The 14933-nt window shown below is 39.0% G+C and overlaps 1 protein-coding gene across 11 annotated transcripts in view; it reads left to right on the top strand.

The window, feature by feature from the left end:
* DLGAP1 (DLG associated protein 1) overlaps positions 1–14933 on the top strand; it is a 414943-nt gene that overhangs the window by 259994 nt on the left and 140016 nt on the right. For 8 of the 11 annotated variants that reach the window (XM_032685073.1, XM_032685018.1, XM_032685049.1 and 5 more), the window contains one exon: positions 13883–14908. In XM_032685073.1, the coding sequence (XP_032540964.1) occupies positions 13955–14908 (954 nt within the window). In that variant the 5' untranslated portion in view covers positions 13883–13954. Of the gene's footprint in view, positions 1–6733; positions 6788–6890; positions 6911–8019; positions 8040–13882; positions 14909–14933 lie in introns of those variants that run through there. The other 3 variants (XM_032685081.1, XM_032685091.1, XM_032685099.1) reach the window with 3 other exon arrangements.

Here is a 14933-nt window from a genome sequence, read left to right as displayed (position 1 = left end):
GTGTCCAAGCCTCGGAGTGAATCCTCTGTGGCCTCATCAACTTGAAAAAGATCAGTCACAAACTGACTGGAAATAAACAAATCACAGTTAAGTCCTGTGACATTAAAAAGATGAGCTATGCAATTCAGAATATAAGCATGTTTAATCATTTTTCCTTTTTGGCCATCCAACATCAAACAGAATATTATTCATAATAAGTAATTTCATAAAATTATTTTTTCAATTATTTTTGCCTCTTTGTGATTTAAAAGATATTCTGAAAGCCTTTTCTGAAATGCTTAAGGCACAGTCACTGCTCTGAAAATTTTATTTCTGTGAATGCTTTTTAGCATGTTTGCATCATTTCATTAGTTTGTATTCAGTAATTAAGCTTTGTTTTGATTTTACCTGTATAATAATAGAACTTTTTTTTGATTCTGAATTGGATAAGCATAATTCCTACAATCAGATTCTTATCAGATGCCATTTGTATGCATACCTCACCATACATGAACAAAGTTAAAAATGAACTTTTCAAAAGTATTCTTTAATCCTTAAATTTACTTTTTTCTAGGTATGTGCAGACCATTGATTCTATTTACTGGAAAATGCACCAAAAAAACCCCCAAACCAAAACAAAAAACAAAAAACAAAACAAAACAAAACAAACAAAAAAACCCAAAAACAAACAAAAAAATCCCAAAACCAAAACAAAAACAAACAAAAAACCAAACAAAAACCAAAACCAAAACAAACAAACAAACAAAAAACCAAAACCAAACCAAACCAAACCAAACCAAAACAAAAAAAAACAACAAAAAAACCCAACCAAACAAACAAACAAAAAAAAAGAGGCATGGTGCTCTTTTTTAATTTTTTATATTTTCAATCAGAATAATATCCAAATAAAATGAAAGTTACTGTTATGAGGTTTTTGTAAAACTTTTAAATTATTGCTGTTGTAAATTAATAGATTAAATGTAGCTAGTGGTTCAGTGGTTTAGGTGGAATTGAATGAAGCCTCAAAGCAGTAAAGAGGAGTTGTATCCTCTGTTCAAGAGCAGAATAGTCTCCCAGAGGAGATGCAGCCCTGTCTTGTCCTGTGCCTGGGGAAAAACATTTTGCCCACGGAATTTCTCTTACTTTTGCTGTCACATTTTACTTTATGAGGTACTTGATAAATAGCTTTTTGAAAGTACCAGTCATTTTTTTCAGACATTCTCATAAATTAGGATTTATTTCTCAGTTTGCCATAGCTCAGAAATATTTCATGGAGTTCTGTGAAAAATAATCCCCTTTAAAAGTGGTTGCTATTTCAATTTCTTCGTAAGAAGAAATGAAGCTGCATGAGAAACCATTTGTAGTAAATGTTGTCCTCTAAAAATAAAATTTTTATGTATCTTATTATTTTTTATGCCAGTAGAGGTGAAATGAAACACGTCGATTTGAGCAAGCAGCTTAAGACTTCCGCCAAATCTAACTCTATTCCACACATTGCTATAAAACCATAAATTATTTCTATTTTGTCTACTATGAGACAACAAGTATTGATCAGTTACTGTAGCCATCAAAGATAAGATGGTTAAAAGTTATTTAACTGCATTAATATTCCACAGTATATATGAGGGTTTGGTTCAGTTTTTTAGTTGTTTGTGCGGTTTTATAAACCTTAAACTCAGAAAGTTCAGTGTTACAGCCCTGATTTAGGGAATTATTTAGTTAAAATAATTCTGTTACTCTCTGTTTTTTAATCAGATGTTTCATATTCAGTACCAAACTGAGCTCAAAATTGCTGGTTTTTACTTTTAGATTCAGCTGGGAGAAACAGGTTGAAATGAGAAAAATTAAGTTTTGATCTAAGCATGACTGTTTTGTACTAACCCAATGAGCTTTTCTGGCTTGCTGGCTGAGCTCTTTTATCTCATACCTTCAGACAGAGCTTCTGTTTCTTCCAGGAGTCAGTTTTCTCCCATGTAGAAGTTCACTGGCCTTGGATATGAGCAGAACGTTCTTGGCACTGTATGCCTCATCTCTTTTCCTATTGCCTCAGTGGAGAAACCTGGCTTGGGTACACAGAACCTGGAACATATCCATGACCAAGCTGTTTGATCATAGTGGTGACATTTGTTGATACAGTCAAAGCTCCATAATACTAGTATGACTATGAAGTGAATTTTCCAGGAAGTTCTTGCTCATAGTTACAATATGAGGCAGTTTCTCTGAGGCTTTGCAGGTTCTTCCTGGTGGACTAGTGAGGAGAGTTAGTGGGGGGAACTGTTGGGGCTAGTATGATGATTAATAAGCCCTGTATTGTCATTCTGTTAAAAGTGACATCTTCACAACTCTTACCCTTGGCCTTCATAGAGCTTCTGTAATGTTTTCAGGGAGTTTCTCCACTAAGACACTTGTAACGGTCTTCCTTTTTCATTAGTTTCTGAGACTGACAAGAGATGTTCAGGAGTGGCACCATTCAGATAGAGCTACCAATTGAAAGCCAAGATGGGAGACCATCTACAAGCACAGAGATTCTGGTGCTTGTATGTTTTTGTAGCATTCACTTTCCTTGGACTTAAAATATCATAATGTACTTGAAAGAACATTTTTCAAGGAAATCGATCTCTATTTTTGCTAAATGAGGTCAAGGTTTGTGAGTAAGACTGAAGCTGTAGAAAGAGTCTCATAAAACTGTGCTTCATTAAATTAAAATGAGTGCTTTGAGTGAAATGAGTGAATTGAGTGATTTTTTTATGGAGCAAGAAATATTTAACACAGTCTTTTACTTAATTTCTAAATAGTAAAGAATAAAAGGCTCTGAGACAGTTTTAGTCATGAGATTTGCTGATTAAGACCATCAAAGTCATATAATCACACAATCACACTGTCACTACCATCATAGAAATCAAAGTATGGATTCTCAGGTATCATGTGCCTTGAGCGCACTGTAGTGCACAGGACTAAGCAAAGCCATTTCCCTGGTTTGACAGTAAATATTGTTCTTTCAATATATGTGTAGAAAAACTCTAGAGATCATGAAAACCTGTAGCTCAGGCAACAATTTACTGTGATACCTGTCACAGAATTACCATGCTACAGAATTGCAGAACACTAAAAAACTGGTAGAAAATGAGTTATTGACCCATGCAGATGGGGTTTGTGTAATGTTGGTTCAAGGTCTGACACAGATTAACATTTTCCATTAGATCATTGTCAGTCACTAGTTCCTATAGTGGCTCCTTTGCTTACTCACTCTGGTGTCCTTGCAAAGAGGATCAGGATCTTCTTTTAGTACAAGGATGTCCATTTTCACTATGTGACCACATTGCAGAGCATGAATGTATTTGACTTTGATGGGAGAAGTCCATTGGAGATGTTGTATGTAGGTTTTATCTGCTGATCGCCTCATTCCTACTAGAAAAATAAACCTTTGACATTCATAACTAACTGGCTTGCAGAAATCTAGATACATACCTGATATCTCCATATGTGTATTAGTAATTTAATTTTATATGTTTTATGCCACTTTGATAGGCTCTCTATTTTTACCAGATGTCAGTGCTGTAGGAATGTGTGACCTGTCCCTTGTACTTGCTTCCTTTTATTATCTGAGATCTATATAAGACACCCATATCCCACTGATTATCTGCAATTGATAGAAGGTAGTGACTGTAATACTTTCATTTTAAGAAATCTTCTATGAAGAAATTAAGCAAAATATCTCTAGAGTTGCAAACTTAGGTGCAACAGTAAGGTACTTAAAAGAGACCAACCCAGGTAAGTATGTGTAAACCTCATTCCAAATTTTGGGTTTCCTTCATTTTGATTCCCTTTTGCTATTCCTCCAGATGAAAGAGCATTCTAAAAATTCTGTAAGTTCTGCTTAAAAAATATTAAGATCATAAAGTTCATCATCCTACAGACTGAAAAGGATAAAATGCAACATCTAAATTTGTTTATGAGGTGTATGCTTCGACACTGCTTATATGACATTTATGAAATGATTCAATTTAGTATATTATCCTACATGCACATTAAATGCAGATGTAATAACCTGGTTGTTCTCTTTCTGGGAAAAGAAAATGTCCTTTGGCCGTTCTGAATTTGCAGTGAAATTCACAACAGGCTCTCCAACCGAGGCACTGTACCTTATTGAGTCAGAGAGACTTGGTGTCCTAGACCACAGGAACGGCATAAGAAGTCTAATTGCACAGTATATTATTACTCACTGAAGAAGATCAGAATTTGTTTTTAAAGTTGACTGTTAATTAGGTGCACAAGTAAGGAGAGTGGAAGAGCAGACAAGAACAGTTTAGTATTTCTTTTTGTAGCCCCAAGATCTTTGCATGCAATCCTGCATATTGCCAGTCACATTCCTAAGAGGATTGAAAAAATCAGACTATTCGTGTAAAAATTTTGCTGACATATTACTGCTACAATTCTTGTAATGTATTTAGATATGACTCAGAGATTAATTATGTGTTAGGTTACTTCAGTGACTACAGTTTTCGTGACACTCTTAGTGGAGAATCAACTTGCTATTAGCCACAGAAATGAAGAGAAGAAAAGAAAACCAAACCCAAAACTTTAAGGCACATAATATCCTGGTACTAACTGCCACAATTGCTCACCAGAAGCACATGGATTAAAACAGTTGTCAAATGTAAATGTGAAACTTGTCACCACAAATATATGCAAACTAAAGATTGTTGTATGCAGACAGAAAAAAAAAATAGACACCAATTTTTATTACATCATTGGTGGGATGCCTCTCTTGTTTTCTTCTGTATGCATACCATTCACAAGGGCCTCCTCACAGATCAGCTAGAGCTTAATTGCATTTTTTCTCCCAGTAACTCCCACTTATTGATCTGCCCATGTACTTGGAATGAGTTAATGTTACTGGCCAAAACATTTCCCTTATGACTCCCTGTCCACTGCTCAAGATTAAATTATATTGTAAATATCACTTGCCTGGTGTGATTGCTGACATGGAAGCAAAAATTAGACATTCTCTTGAGAGTTTTGCCCAAGGCACTGAAACATCCATATTACCTGCCAAAATGTATTAGGAAGATAATTTGAGACCTCATTTTCTTCTGAACACCTTTAATAAAATATGTGGATAGGTGCATTTTAGAATATGTATCCTTTTATTGATGTCTAGATTTTCATTAATGTGATGTAATGTAACAGAAAGGCCACACATCAAGACCTTTGGCATAAAGCAATGTGCTACATAAGGAACATGTGGAAGTGCGATTCTCAGCATAAACGTATCTTCCACTTGTTTGTAAAAGTTTGAGTATTAGGGAGAGGAATTTCACTGGGAACATTCTGTGGTGTGAGAGTAAATAAACACGCAAATTCTGAGAATCTTTGGAGTTCACTATGGAAATTAGAACCTCTTTTTGTTTTCCACAGAGCATAAAATGAGATCACAACTACACACAGTACTGCTAAAAAACATCATTTACGTCCTCTCAGTTCAAACAGTAACACAGTATTTCTTTGAAAAGACTGCTGCAATCTGAAATATAAGTTCCAGTATGGTGTGTTTCAATTTGTGCGCATGGTTAAATGCTTCACTGACTCAAAGCTCTACATACATAACATTATGTATTTACATTGCCTTCCACTTGTGTCCCAGACATTTGATTTCTGGACTTGGCAGACACCTGAGGATTCAGGAGTGTCCTCTGACTCGGTGAATGGTATCTTAGAAGAACCACATTCGTCAAAAAATAAAAAAAAAATCAACATTTCTCACTGCTTAGTTTCTGAATAGACAAGGCTATTAGATTCAAGGTCCTGTGGACCTGATGATGCTTAATTAGCATGTCTCTGGTGATAATTAACTCTGTTTGTAATTTCTCTCTTTGAGAAAAGAAGAATTCCCCTTGATTGAGCAGGACTAGGTTAGAGACCGTGGAGTCAAACCTGACATCCACAAATCCATAGGCCCTGATGGGATGCATCCACAAATATTGAGGGAACTGGTGGGCATCATTGCTAAACCACTCTCAATTGTCTTATGAAGGTCGTGGCAGTCAGGAAAAGTACCCGAGGACTGGAAGAAAGCAAATGTCACCCCAGCCTTAAAAAAAAGAAGGAGGACCCAGGCAACTACAGGCCAGTCAGTCTGTGGTGTCTTGGCCCTGGTTGGATGCCAGGTGCCCACCAAAGCCTCTCTTCTATCACTCCCCTCTGCGACTGGACCAGGGAGAGAAAAACTAAAGGCTCATAATCACAGGGACAGATCACAAACCGATTACCATAATGGGCAAAACAGACTCAACTTGGGGAAATAATTGAATTTATTACCAGTCAAAATCAGAACAGGATGATGAGAAGTAAAACAAATCTTAGAAACACCTTCCCTCCACCCTCCCCTCCTTCCTGGGCTCTACCTCCTCACCGCCAGTGGCACAGGGAGTTGAGAAGGGGGTTACACTCTATTCATCACATTTCATCACACTTTCTGCTGCTGTTCAGGGAGTGGAATCCTTCCTCTGCTCCAGTGTGAGGTCTCTCCCACGTGAGACAGTTCTCCATGAACTTCTCCAGCATGAGTCCTTCCCCTGGGCAACAGTTCTTCACAAACTGCTCCAACGTAGGTCACTTCCACAGGGTGCAGCCATTCAAGAAGAGCCTGCTGAAATATGGGTCCACCCCAGGGTCACAAATCATACAAGGAAACCTGCTTTAGCATGGGCTCCTCTCTTCACAGGTCCACAGGTCCCTGCCAGGAGCCTACTCCAGCCGGCCTTCCCATGGGGTCACAGTGCCTTTCTTCGGGCATCAACCTGCTCAGGTGTGGGTCTCCTCCACAGGCTGCAGGTGGATCTCTGCACTCCCATTAACCTCCATGGACTGCAGGAGGACAGCTTGCTTCACCATGGTCTTCACCATGGGCTGCAGGGGAATCTCAACTCTGGTGCCTGAAGCACCTCCTCTCCTATTTTCTCCACTGGCCTTGGTGTCTGCAGAATTGTTCCTATCACATATTCTCAACTCCTCTCTTCTCTGGCCACCATTACATCTGCACAATAAGTTGGTTTTTTTCCCCCCTCCTGAATGTTATCACAGAGGTGTTGCTACCATCACCAGTAGGTTCAGCCTTGGCCAGCGGTGAGTCTGTCCTGGATCCAGCTGGTATTGGCTTTGTCGGACATGGGGTGAGCTTCTAGCAGCTTCTCACAGAAGCCATCCCTGCAGTCCCCCCTGCTACCAAAACCTGGTCATGCAAACCCAATATACCACCACTCCTCAATCCTTGGAAAGGTGGTAGAACAGCTCATCCTGAAGGCCATCTCTAAGCATGAGGAAGACAAAGAAGTGATTAGGAGTAGTCACCATGAATTCATCAAAGGGAAATTGTGCTTAGCCAAAATGATTGCCTTTTATGATGGAACAAGTGACTGGATAGATGAAGGGAGAGCAGTAGATGTTGTCTACCTGGACTTCAGCATGGCTTATGACACTGTCTCCCATGATATCCTCATGGACAGGCTAAGGAAGTGCAGGCTGGACCAGTGGATTGAGAACTGTCTGAATGGCAGACCTCAGAGGGTCATGATCAGTGACATAGGGCCTAGTTTGAGACCTATCACTAGCAGTGTCCCCCAAGGGTCAAAACTGGGTCCTGTATTGTCTAACTTATTCATCAATTACTTGCGTGAAGCGGTAGATGCCTCCTCAGCAAGTTCACTGATGACACAAAGCTGTGAGGAGTGGCCAATAGCCCAGAGTGATGTGCAACCCTTCAGAGGAACCTTGACATGTTGGAGAGATGGGCAGAGAAAAACATTCTGAAATTCCACAAAGGCAAGTGCAGAGTCCTGCACCTGTGGAATAATGATGCCAAACACCAGTACAGGCTGGGGGCTGGCCTGCTGGGAAGTAGCTCTGTGGAGAAAGGCCTGGGAATCCCAGCGGACAACGAGCTGTCCATGAGCCAGCAGTGTGCCCCTGTTACCAAGAAGGCCAGTGATCTGCTGAGGTGCATTAGGAAGACCATTGTCAGTAGGGCAAAGGAGGTGAACCTTTCCCTCTGCTCAGCCCTGGTGAGGCCCCATCTGGAGTGCTGTGTCCAGTTCTGGGTGTCTCGGTACCAGAGAGACATGGAGCTTCTGGAGCAGGTTCAACAGGGGGCTACAAGGATGATTAAGAGAGTGGAGCATCTCACTTATGAGGAAAGCCTGAGAGAGTTGGGCCTGTTCAGCTTCACAAAGAGACGACAGAGAGGGGACCTCATCAATGGATACAAGTATCTGAAGGGAGGATGCCAAGAGGATGGAGCCAGGCTCTGCTCGGTGGTGCCAAGCAATAGGACAAGAGGAAACTGGCAGAAACTGATGTACAGGAAGTTCCACCTGAATATAAGGAAGAACCTTATTGTGCAACAGCTAAGCACTGGACTAGATTGCCCAGAGATCATGTGGTGTCTCCCTCACTGGAGATATTCAAAAGCTGTCTGAACACAATCCTGAGTAATGCGATCTTGGGCACTCTGCGGGTGTCTCATACAGATCTTACCTGAATATTTTTATAGTTAAGCTATACACCTTGATATAGTAGAATATATCATTATAGAATTGTTTGGGTTGCAAGGGACCTTAGAAATCATCTAGTTACACTCTCCCTGCACCTTGCATTAGAGCACACTGCTCAAAGCCCCATCCAACCTGGCCTTGAACACTTCCAGGCTGGATGGGTCATTCAAGCTTCTCTGGGCAACCTGTTCCCATGTCTTACCACAGGCATAGTGAAGAATTTCTTCCTAATATCTAATCTAAACCTGCTCCTCTTCAGTTTGAAGCCATTCCCCTCTTGTACTATCACTACATGCCCTTGTATAAAGTCCCTCTCCAACACTCTTGTAGGCCCCCTTTAGATACTGGAAGGAGCTCTAAGGTCTCTCCGGAGCCTTCTTGTTTCCAGGCTGAACAACACCAACTTTCTCAGCCTTTGCTCATAGGAGAGGAGCTCCAGCCCTCTGAGGATCTTCGTGGCCTCCTCTGGTCTTGCTCCAAGAAGTCCACATCCTTCTAATATCAGTTATCTTAGCAGTTATTGAACTTAAACTTTACATTACACATTATATTGTGCATATGACAGTTTGCTTTGCTCTAGGTCTTGAAGTGCTATAACATAATCAGATTATTGAAAAAAAAATTATGAGCGTTGTCCCTTCATAATTAGCCTATAAAATGCATGTCAATTATGAATGTTTGTAAGTTGCTAATGGCCATAAACCCTTTTTATTATATTAGTAATTTTGATTTATTAATTATCTATTTTGTACTACCTGCTACATTCATCTGTATTATCTACATACTCTATATGTACCTATGTACGCATTATTTAAGTGGAAAGATTTGTTATCTGATTTTTTTTCACAGCTTCCTTTAAAAATGTTAGAAACGTAATTCTGCAGTCTTGTGAGATAAAGTTGGAGGGGCTCTGTGGCATATCAGTAAATCTTTTATAGAACAGAAGTTTGCACATTTATCTAACAGAAAGAACATATTTCTTGAACATGTGCTTTATGTATAAACTTGAAACATATGAGTAGACAATAGTTAAATGAAATTTGTAAAAGAATAAGCAGTTTCTGCATTCAGGTTTTGTTATTTTGCATTCATTTTCACTTTAATTACATAGGATTTAAATAGGTATTTTTCTAGCCACTAGGCTATTCCAACAAATTGTTGTGCATTAGGGACACTTCATTAACAGCAAGGATGAATATATTCATATCCTTCCTACCCAGGGCATCCTTAAGAAAAAAAAAGCAAATGTAACATGAATGTTGAAAGTAATAAGCATTCTTCAGCCTTATAATGCTGTATCTATTTAACATCTCATTTATCCTATGCCATCAAGTAGTTTTGGCCTGCTGTCTGTAGAATTGCTATTTCCGCTGTTTATTACTATGTTCATCGATTGTCTTAATTTATTTAATGAGTAATTAAATGTTCTTATTTTGGCCAAAAAATAACAATACAATAAAAGTCTTAATCAACTTCCTCTCAGCTATTCATGGCATGATCAGATAGCCCTGTCTCCAGCTGTTAATTTCACTAAACATTGATGTATAGGTTCAGCCAACACAATTATAGAAAATTATGCATATTCTTTGAAAAATACTAATGAAATCAAAGACTGTATGATAGGACTTTTGTGCAGAGGAATTGTCCACTAAATATTTAAGAAAAGCAACACTCCTTTCTTCAATATTCAGAATATTATACTTATTCTTTCCCTCCTGGAAGGTGCACTATGGTGTCGCGGGGTATCTATCGTAGTAGTTAGGTTTGACCGATAGAAAAGCACACACACATATATACACACGCTGCACAAGGAGTTGAGACAAGTGCTGTCTGTCGCCTCAGCACGGCAGCTTCCTTTATTAGGACAGCTACCCCACATTTTTTCACACACTTTTTGTAAATAATATAATTTCTACAAAACACCACCGCCATGCACCTGCACCATGAACATAGCCAACATTTTTGTCCTTGTACATTTTATCCTCCCTAAACCTACTTATCACCTTTCCAATTAACTCCCCACTTCTCAAGGCTGCACTGTTCATGGGAATGGTTAATTAGCTTCTCTGCTCTCATGGGAATGGTCTTATGCCATCCAATATATTGTGCTCGTCTAGGGGTTCAACTTCTAGGGGCTTAACGGGCCTGCCGCTTTCCCCCACACTATGGTACATGATTGTTTAGGGTTTTTTTCCTAATTTGTAGCAGTAATACTATTAAGGTAAAATGAAGCTATATTCTACTACGTGCTCATGTTTTTAATCACAATTGATATGATAAAATAGATGTTTTCAGTGTTGTAACAGCAGGAAAAAAAAAAAGAAAACCCCTTTTAATGTATCCAGCAATCTAGGATTTGGGAATAAAGAGGTTTTACTCTGAACTGCAATTTCTCCCATGTTTTGGGAGAAATTATGAGCGTTGTCTCTTTAATGTCACTCCTTTTGGTTACACAGATTTGTTGCTCCCTTTTGGTTTTGGTTTGGTTTTTCTATCGCTCTGTGGTCTTTCTTTCTTTTTTTGTTTCTTCTTTTCTTCCTCCCCTTTTAAATCTGTTTTTTCATAACCCTATGATCTTTTGCTTTCACAAGCATATTTTCTCTGTTATTCTCTCTATCTGTTCATCAGATTCCTTTTGGGCAGATCATCGTCTCTATCTTCTGCTTTTTTCTCTGGTACTTCCTCATAGAAGATTCATTGACAGCTCAGACTCAAAATAGGTGTAGAACTATATGTATCTTTTCTCCTAAACGTTTCGATCCTTCTTACCATCCAAGCTCATATAGCAGTGCTTAGCCAAGCTTCCTCCACAATTTTTTGAAAGCCTGTCGCTGTCTCTCTATATAGACAAATGTCACTTTTTCGCTTTTTACCACTTCTTGCACATCCTCCTTAGCATCCATATTGCCAGTCCATCCAAAACACAGCTGGTAACATGGCTGTTCCCATTGGTCAAACCATAGTTATATCTTTTAAACTCATCTTTAGCTTCAAGATGTTCCACAATATTCTGTCCCAGCAGATCCCAGCCATTTTGCTCTATAAGACTACATATTCTAAATAATTCCATGACATCTCCTATGCCTGCCATGACTTCACTATGCTATAAATTATCGGTCCTTTTGGTTCTTTGTTTCTATATACTCTTTCCACAGTGCACAAAAATAAAAATTTCATAGTCATTCAGATAATGAAAAAATGAAAATAAATCACTGTGTTTGGGCATGTCCCAGTATATTGAACTATTTAAGGCAAGGTTCTAATTTTTTTTGTCTTATATAACACACTAATCTGTTGCTTTAAGAGAACTTATCAATCATCTTAAGGACAGTTGAATGATAGTAAATGGATTTAAATAAAACTTAACTGGTCGAAGCTTTGTTTTCATAACCCTTGATGTGTAAAAGATATTCATAGATACCAGGGACTGGAGTATTTTGATTTGGTCTCTGTATCCTTCAGAAGTATTCTTCATGATGGCGTATTTTTGTTCAAGTCATATTTTCAATTACCTGAGTAATGAATCTACTACTACATCCTTTTCGATGTTTCTTGATTACAATCTAATAGATCACATTTTTAAAACAGTTGGTAGGGATGTAAAATGCTCTTTAGAAGTGCTAAGTATTGTCACTACAGTATAATTGACAAGTCCAGTTCTCCGAATATATTATTTTTGTGCTTTCAAAGGTGCCTTTAACCCTTCTCCTCTTAAGGTAAACCAGTTAGCCTCTCCATTTGGAATATTTCAAGAGCCTTTTGCGGTATTTTGAAAACTCTTTTTTTGGAATTAAAGGTCTCTTGAGAAGGAACATTTTCTGCATTGCAGGGATCCAGTGAGGGGGAATGAAATGCAGGACATCCAGATTAGCTTTGAAGCATTTTGATAAAAAATCCTCTTTGGCTCACCACAGATTCAGAAGAAAATATAAAATATGTTCTGATGAAATGCAGAGCATGCTTTTCCAGACTGACATTAACTAAATGCTATTTTAGAAAACTTCATTGTTGCCAATTTATCAGTAGGTACAATGTCTACAACCTGTTAAAACGTGAACTTTAGCAGAGAGAACACTGGAGGAACATAGTGGAAACCTGTTTGCTATGGATGTTTATTGGTTCTCCAAGAGAGATCTCAAGAGTTACATTTCCAAAAGCATTATGTGATTAGGGGTGCCAGAAAAGAATAAAGTAGCTGAGTGACTGCCACTGCCCTCATAAGAGGACATCCTCCAAGAAGTCCTCTGCCCTTCAGGAGCTGAGACAGCACCTCGAGACCATTTTGTCACATCTGAAACCCATAATTTATACATTAGTAGCTCAGAGGTTGCAGTAGCAGTTGCATACAGACTTTTGCTAGTGTTGAGGACTGAAATAAGAGCATCTGGCCTCAGAGTGGTTATTATATCACTTGGGATGAAGATTTCCATTTTCAACTTGTTGTAATCAATATTCTATAGCATTTTGAGTCACTTCAGGGACAAATAACTGCAATCAAGAATTAAGTGTTGAAATCTCTTACATTGTTATTGCCATGTGGAAGTTGTGGCTATACCAGTTCCTCTACATGGTAGAAGTAGGTAGGGATATTTGAACACTGCTTAGTACACTGAAAATCTATGGAGAATTAAACTAAGTCATGCATTAGCAAAACAAGATGATTTTTTTTTTTTTGGTGAATAAGAGTTAGCAAATATGAAATACAACCCTCCAAATATATAGGTTATTAAATAGTTGGTTTGGCTTCATTTTTACAGTTAGTGTAATATATTGTTATTTTATTCTTAATTTGAAAATAACTTACAGAAATAACGTATTAATATTGTCTTGCGATGCTTATAGTCTTGGCAAACAATATGCACATTGAGTAAAACTGCACTCAAGTCATGAAAAATATGCATTTAAGTCAGAGAAATATTTCCCAATAATTTCACCATGCTTTGTGTGTGGTCTAAGAAGTCCAGAAAGTGTTCCATTAAGGACATGATCTTTTTTAATGCATCCATTTGGCCCTGAAAACATGCGGTTAAGACATCCTGGAAGGCCCCTGTCCTTGAATGTCTTCAGGACTGAGGTTTTAGAGTACAGGTGATGATACTTATCTTACTTTTCGTATCAGGAAAATTTTCTTTCATCTGCTTTCCAACTAATGGAACAAGATAATTTTTCTTGTATACTATTTTGGTATCCCTATCACTATGTTGGACATGGGAAATATTAAGCGATAAAAAGAATCAGAAAATGTTTATTCCAGTTATTTTTGCAATAAGAAACAAAGAATGCTAAACATACACATGCTGTTTATTGTCTTAGCTTGAATATCTTATGGCCTCTGTTGTATTTCATTCTTTTAGGCCTTTCTCTGAGATCTGCCTGTTGCACAGCCATACATATTAGATGACTTTGGGACTTGCTTTCCATCAACGATGAAGGGATTGTCTAGCAGCCGTAGTCATCATCATGGGGTTGCCTGTGACTCTCCATGTGACAGTCTGCCACACCACCAGGACAGGAAGCCATATCTGTTAAACCCAGTGGACCCCCATCCTGCAGACCACCCTTACTACACTCAAAGGAACTCTTTTCAGGCAGAGTGCATGGTGCCCTACAATGATCAGATTGCCAGTAGCACATTTCCCAGGAGGCATTATAGTTCCCACCATGAACTCAAGGACGAGTGTGCTCTGGTTCCCCATGGAACTGCCAACAAGACCAATCGCATTCCTGCCAACCTTTTGGACCAGTTTGAGCGGCAGTTGCCTCTGAATCGGGATGGCTACCACACTCTGCAGTACAAACGAACTGCCATGGAGCACCGCAGCGACAGCCCAGGGAGGATCCGGCACCTGGTTCATTCTGTCCAAAAGCTCTTTACCAAGTCCCATTCACTGGAGGGACCATCCAAGGGGAATGTCAATGGGGGAAAAGCAAGCCCAGAAGAATCACAGACAATGAGGTATGGGAAGCGCAGCAAGAGTAAAGAAAGGCGATCAGAAGGTAAGCCCAGATCCAATGCGTCAGGATGGTGGAGTTCAGATGACAACTTGGACAATGATGTTTGCATTTATCATGGTCCCAGTGGGGTCATGACCATGGGAAGATGCCCTGATCGTTCTTCTTCCCAATACTTTATGGAAGCCTATAACACTATTAGCGAACATACTGTGAAGTCCTCCAGAAGCAATAACGATGTCAAATGCTCTACCTGTGCAAACCTGCCTGTGAATTTGGACTCCCAGTTAATGAAGAAAAGCTCTTGGTCCTCTACATTAACCGTGAGCAGAGCCCGTGAAGTTTACCAGAAAGCATCAGTTAACATGGACCAGACAGTGGTGAAGGCAGAGACGTGTCAACAGGAACGGTCATGTCAGTACCTCCAGGTACAGTGTGGAGAACTGATTGCTG

The sequence above is a fragment of the Chiroxiphia lanceolata genome, chromosome 1 (genome assembly GCF_009829145.1).
Source record: "Chiroxiphia lanceolata isolate bChiLan1 chromosome 1, bChiLan1.pri, whole genome shotgun sequence".
Classification (NCBI taxonomy): Eukaryota; Metazoa; Chordata; class Aves; order Passeriformes; family Pipridae; genus Chiroxiphia; species Chiroxiphia lanceolata.
Note: the sequence above shows the minus strand (reverse complement) of the source record. Positions and strands in the feature narration are given on the sequence as shown.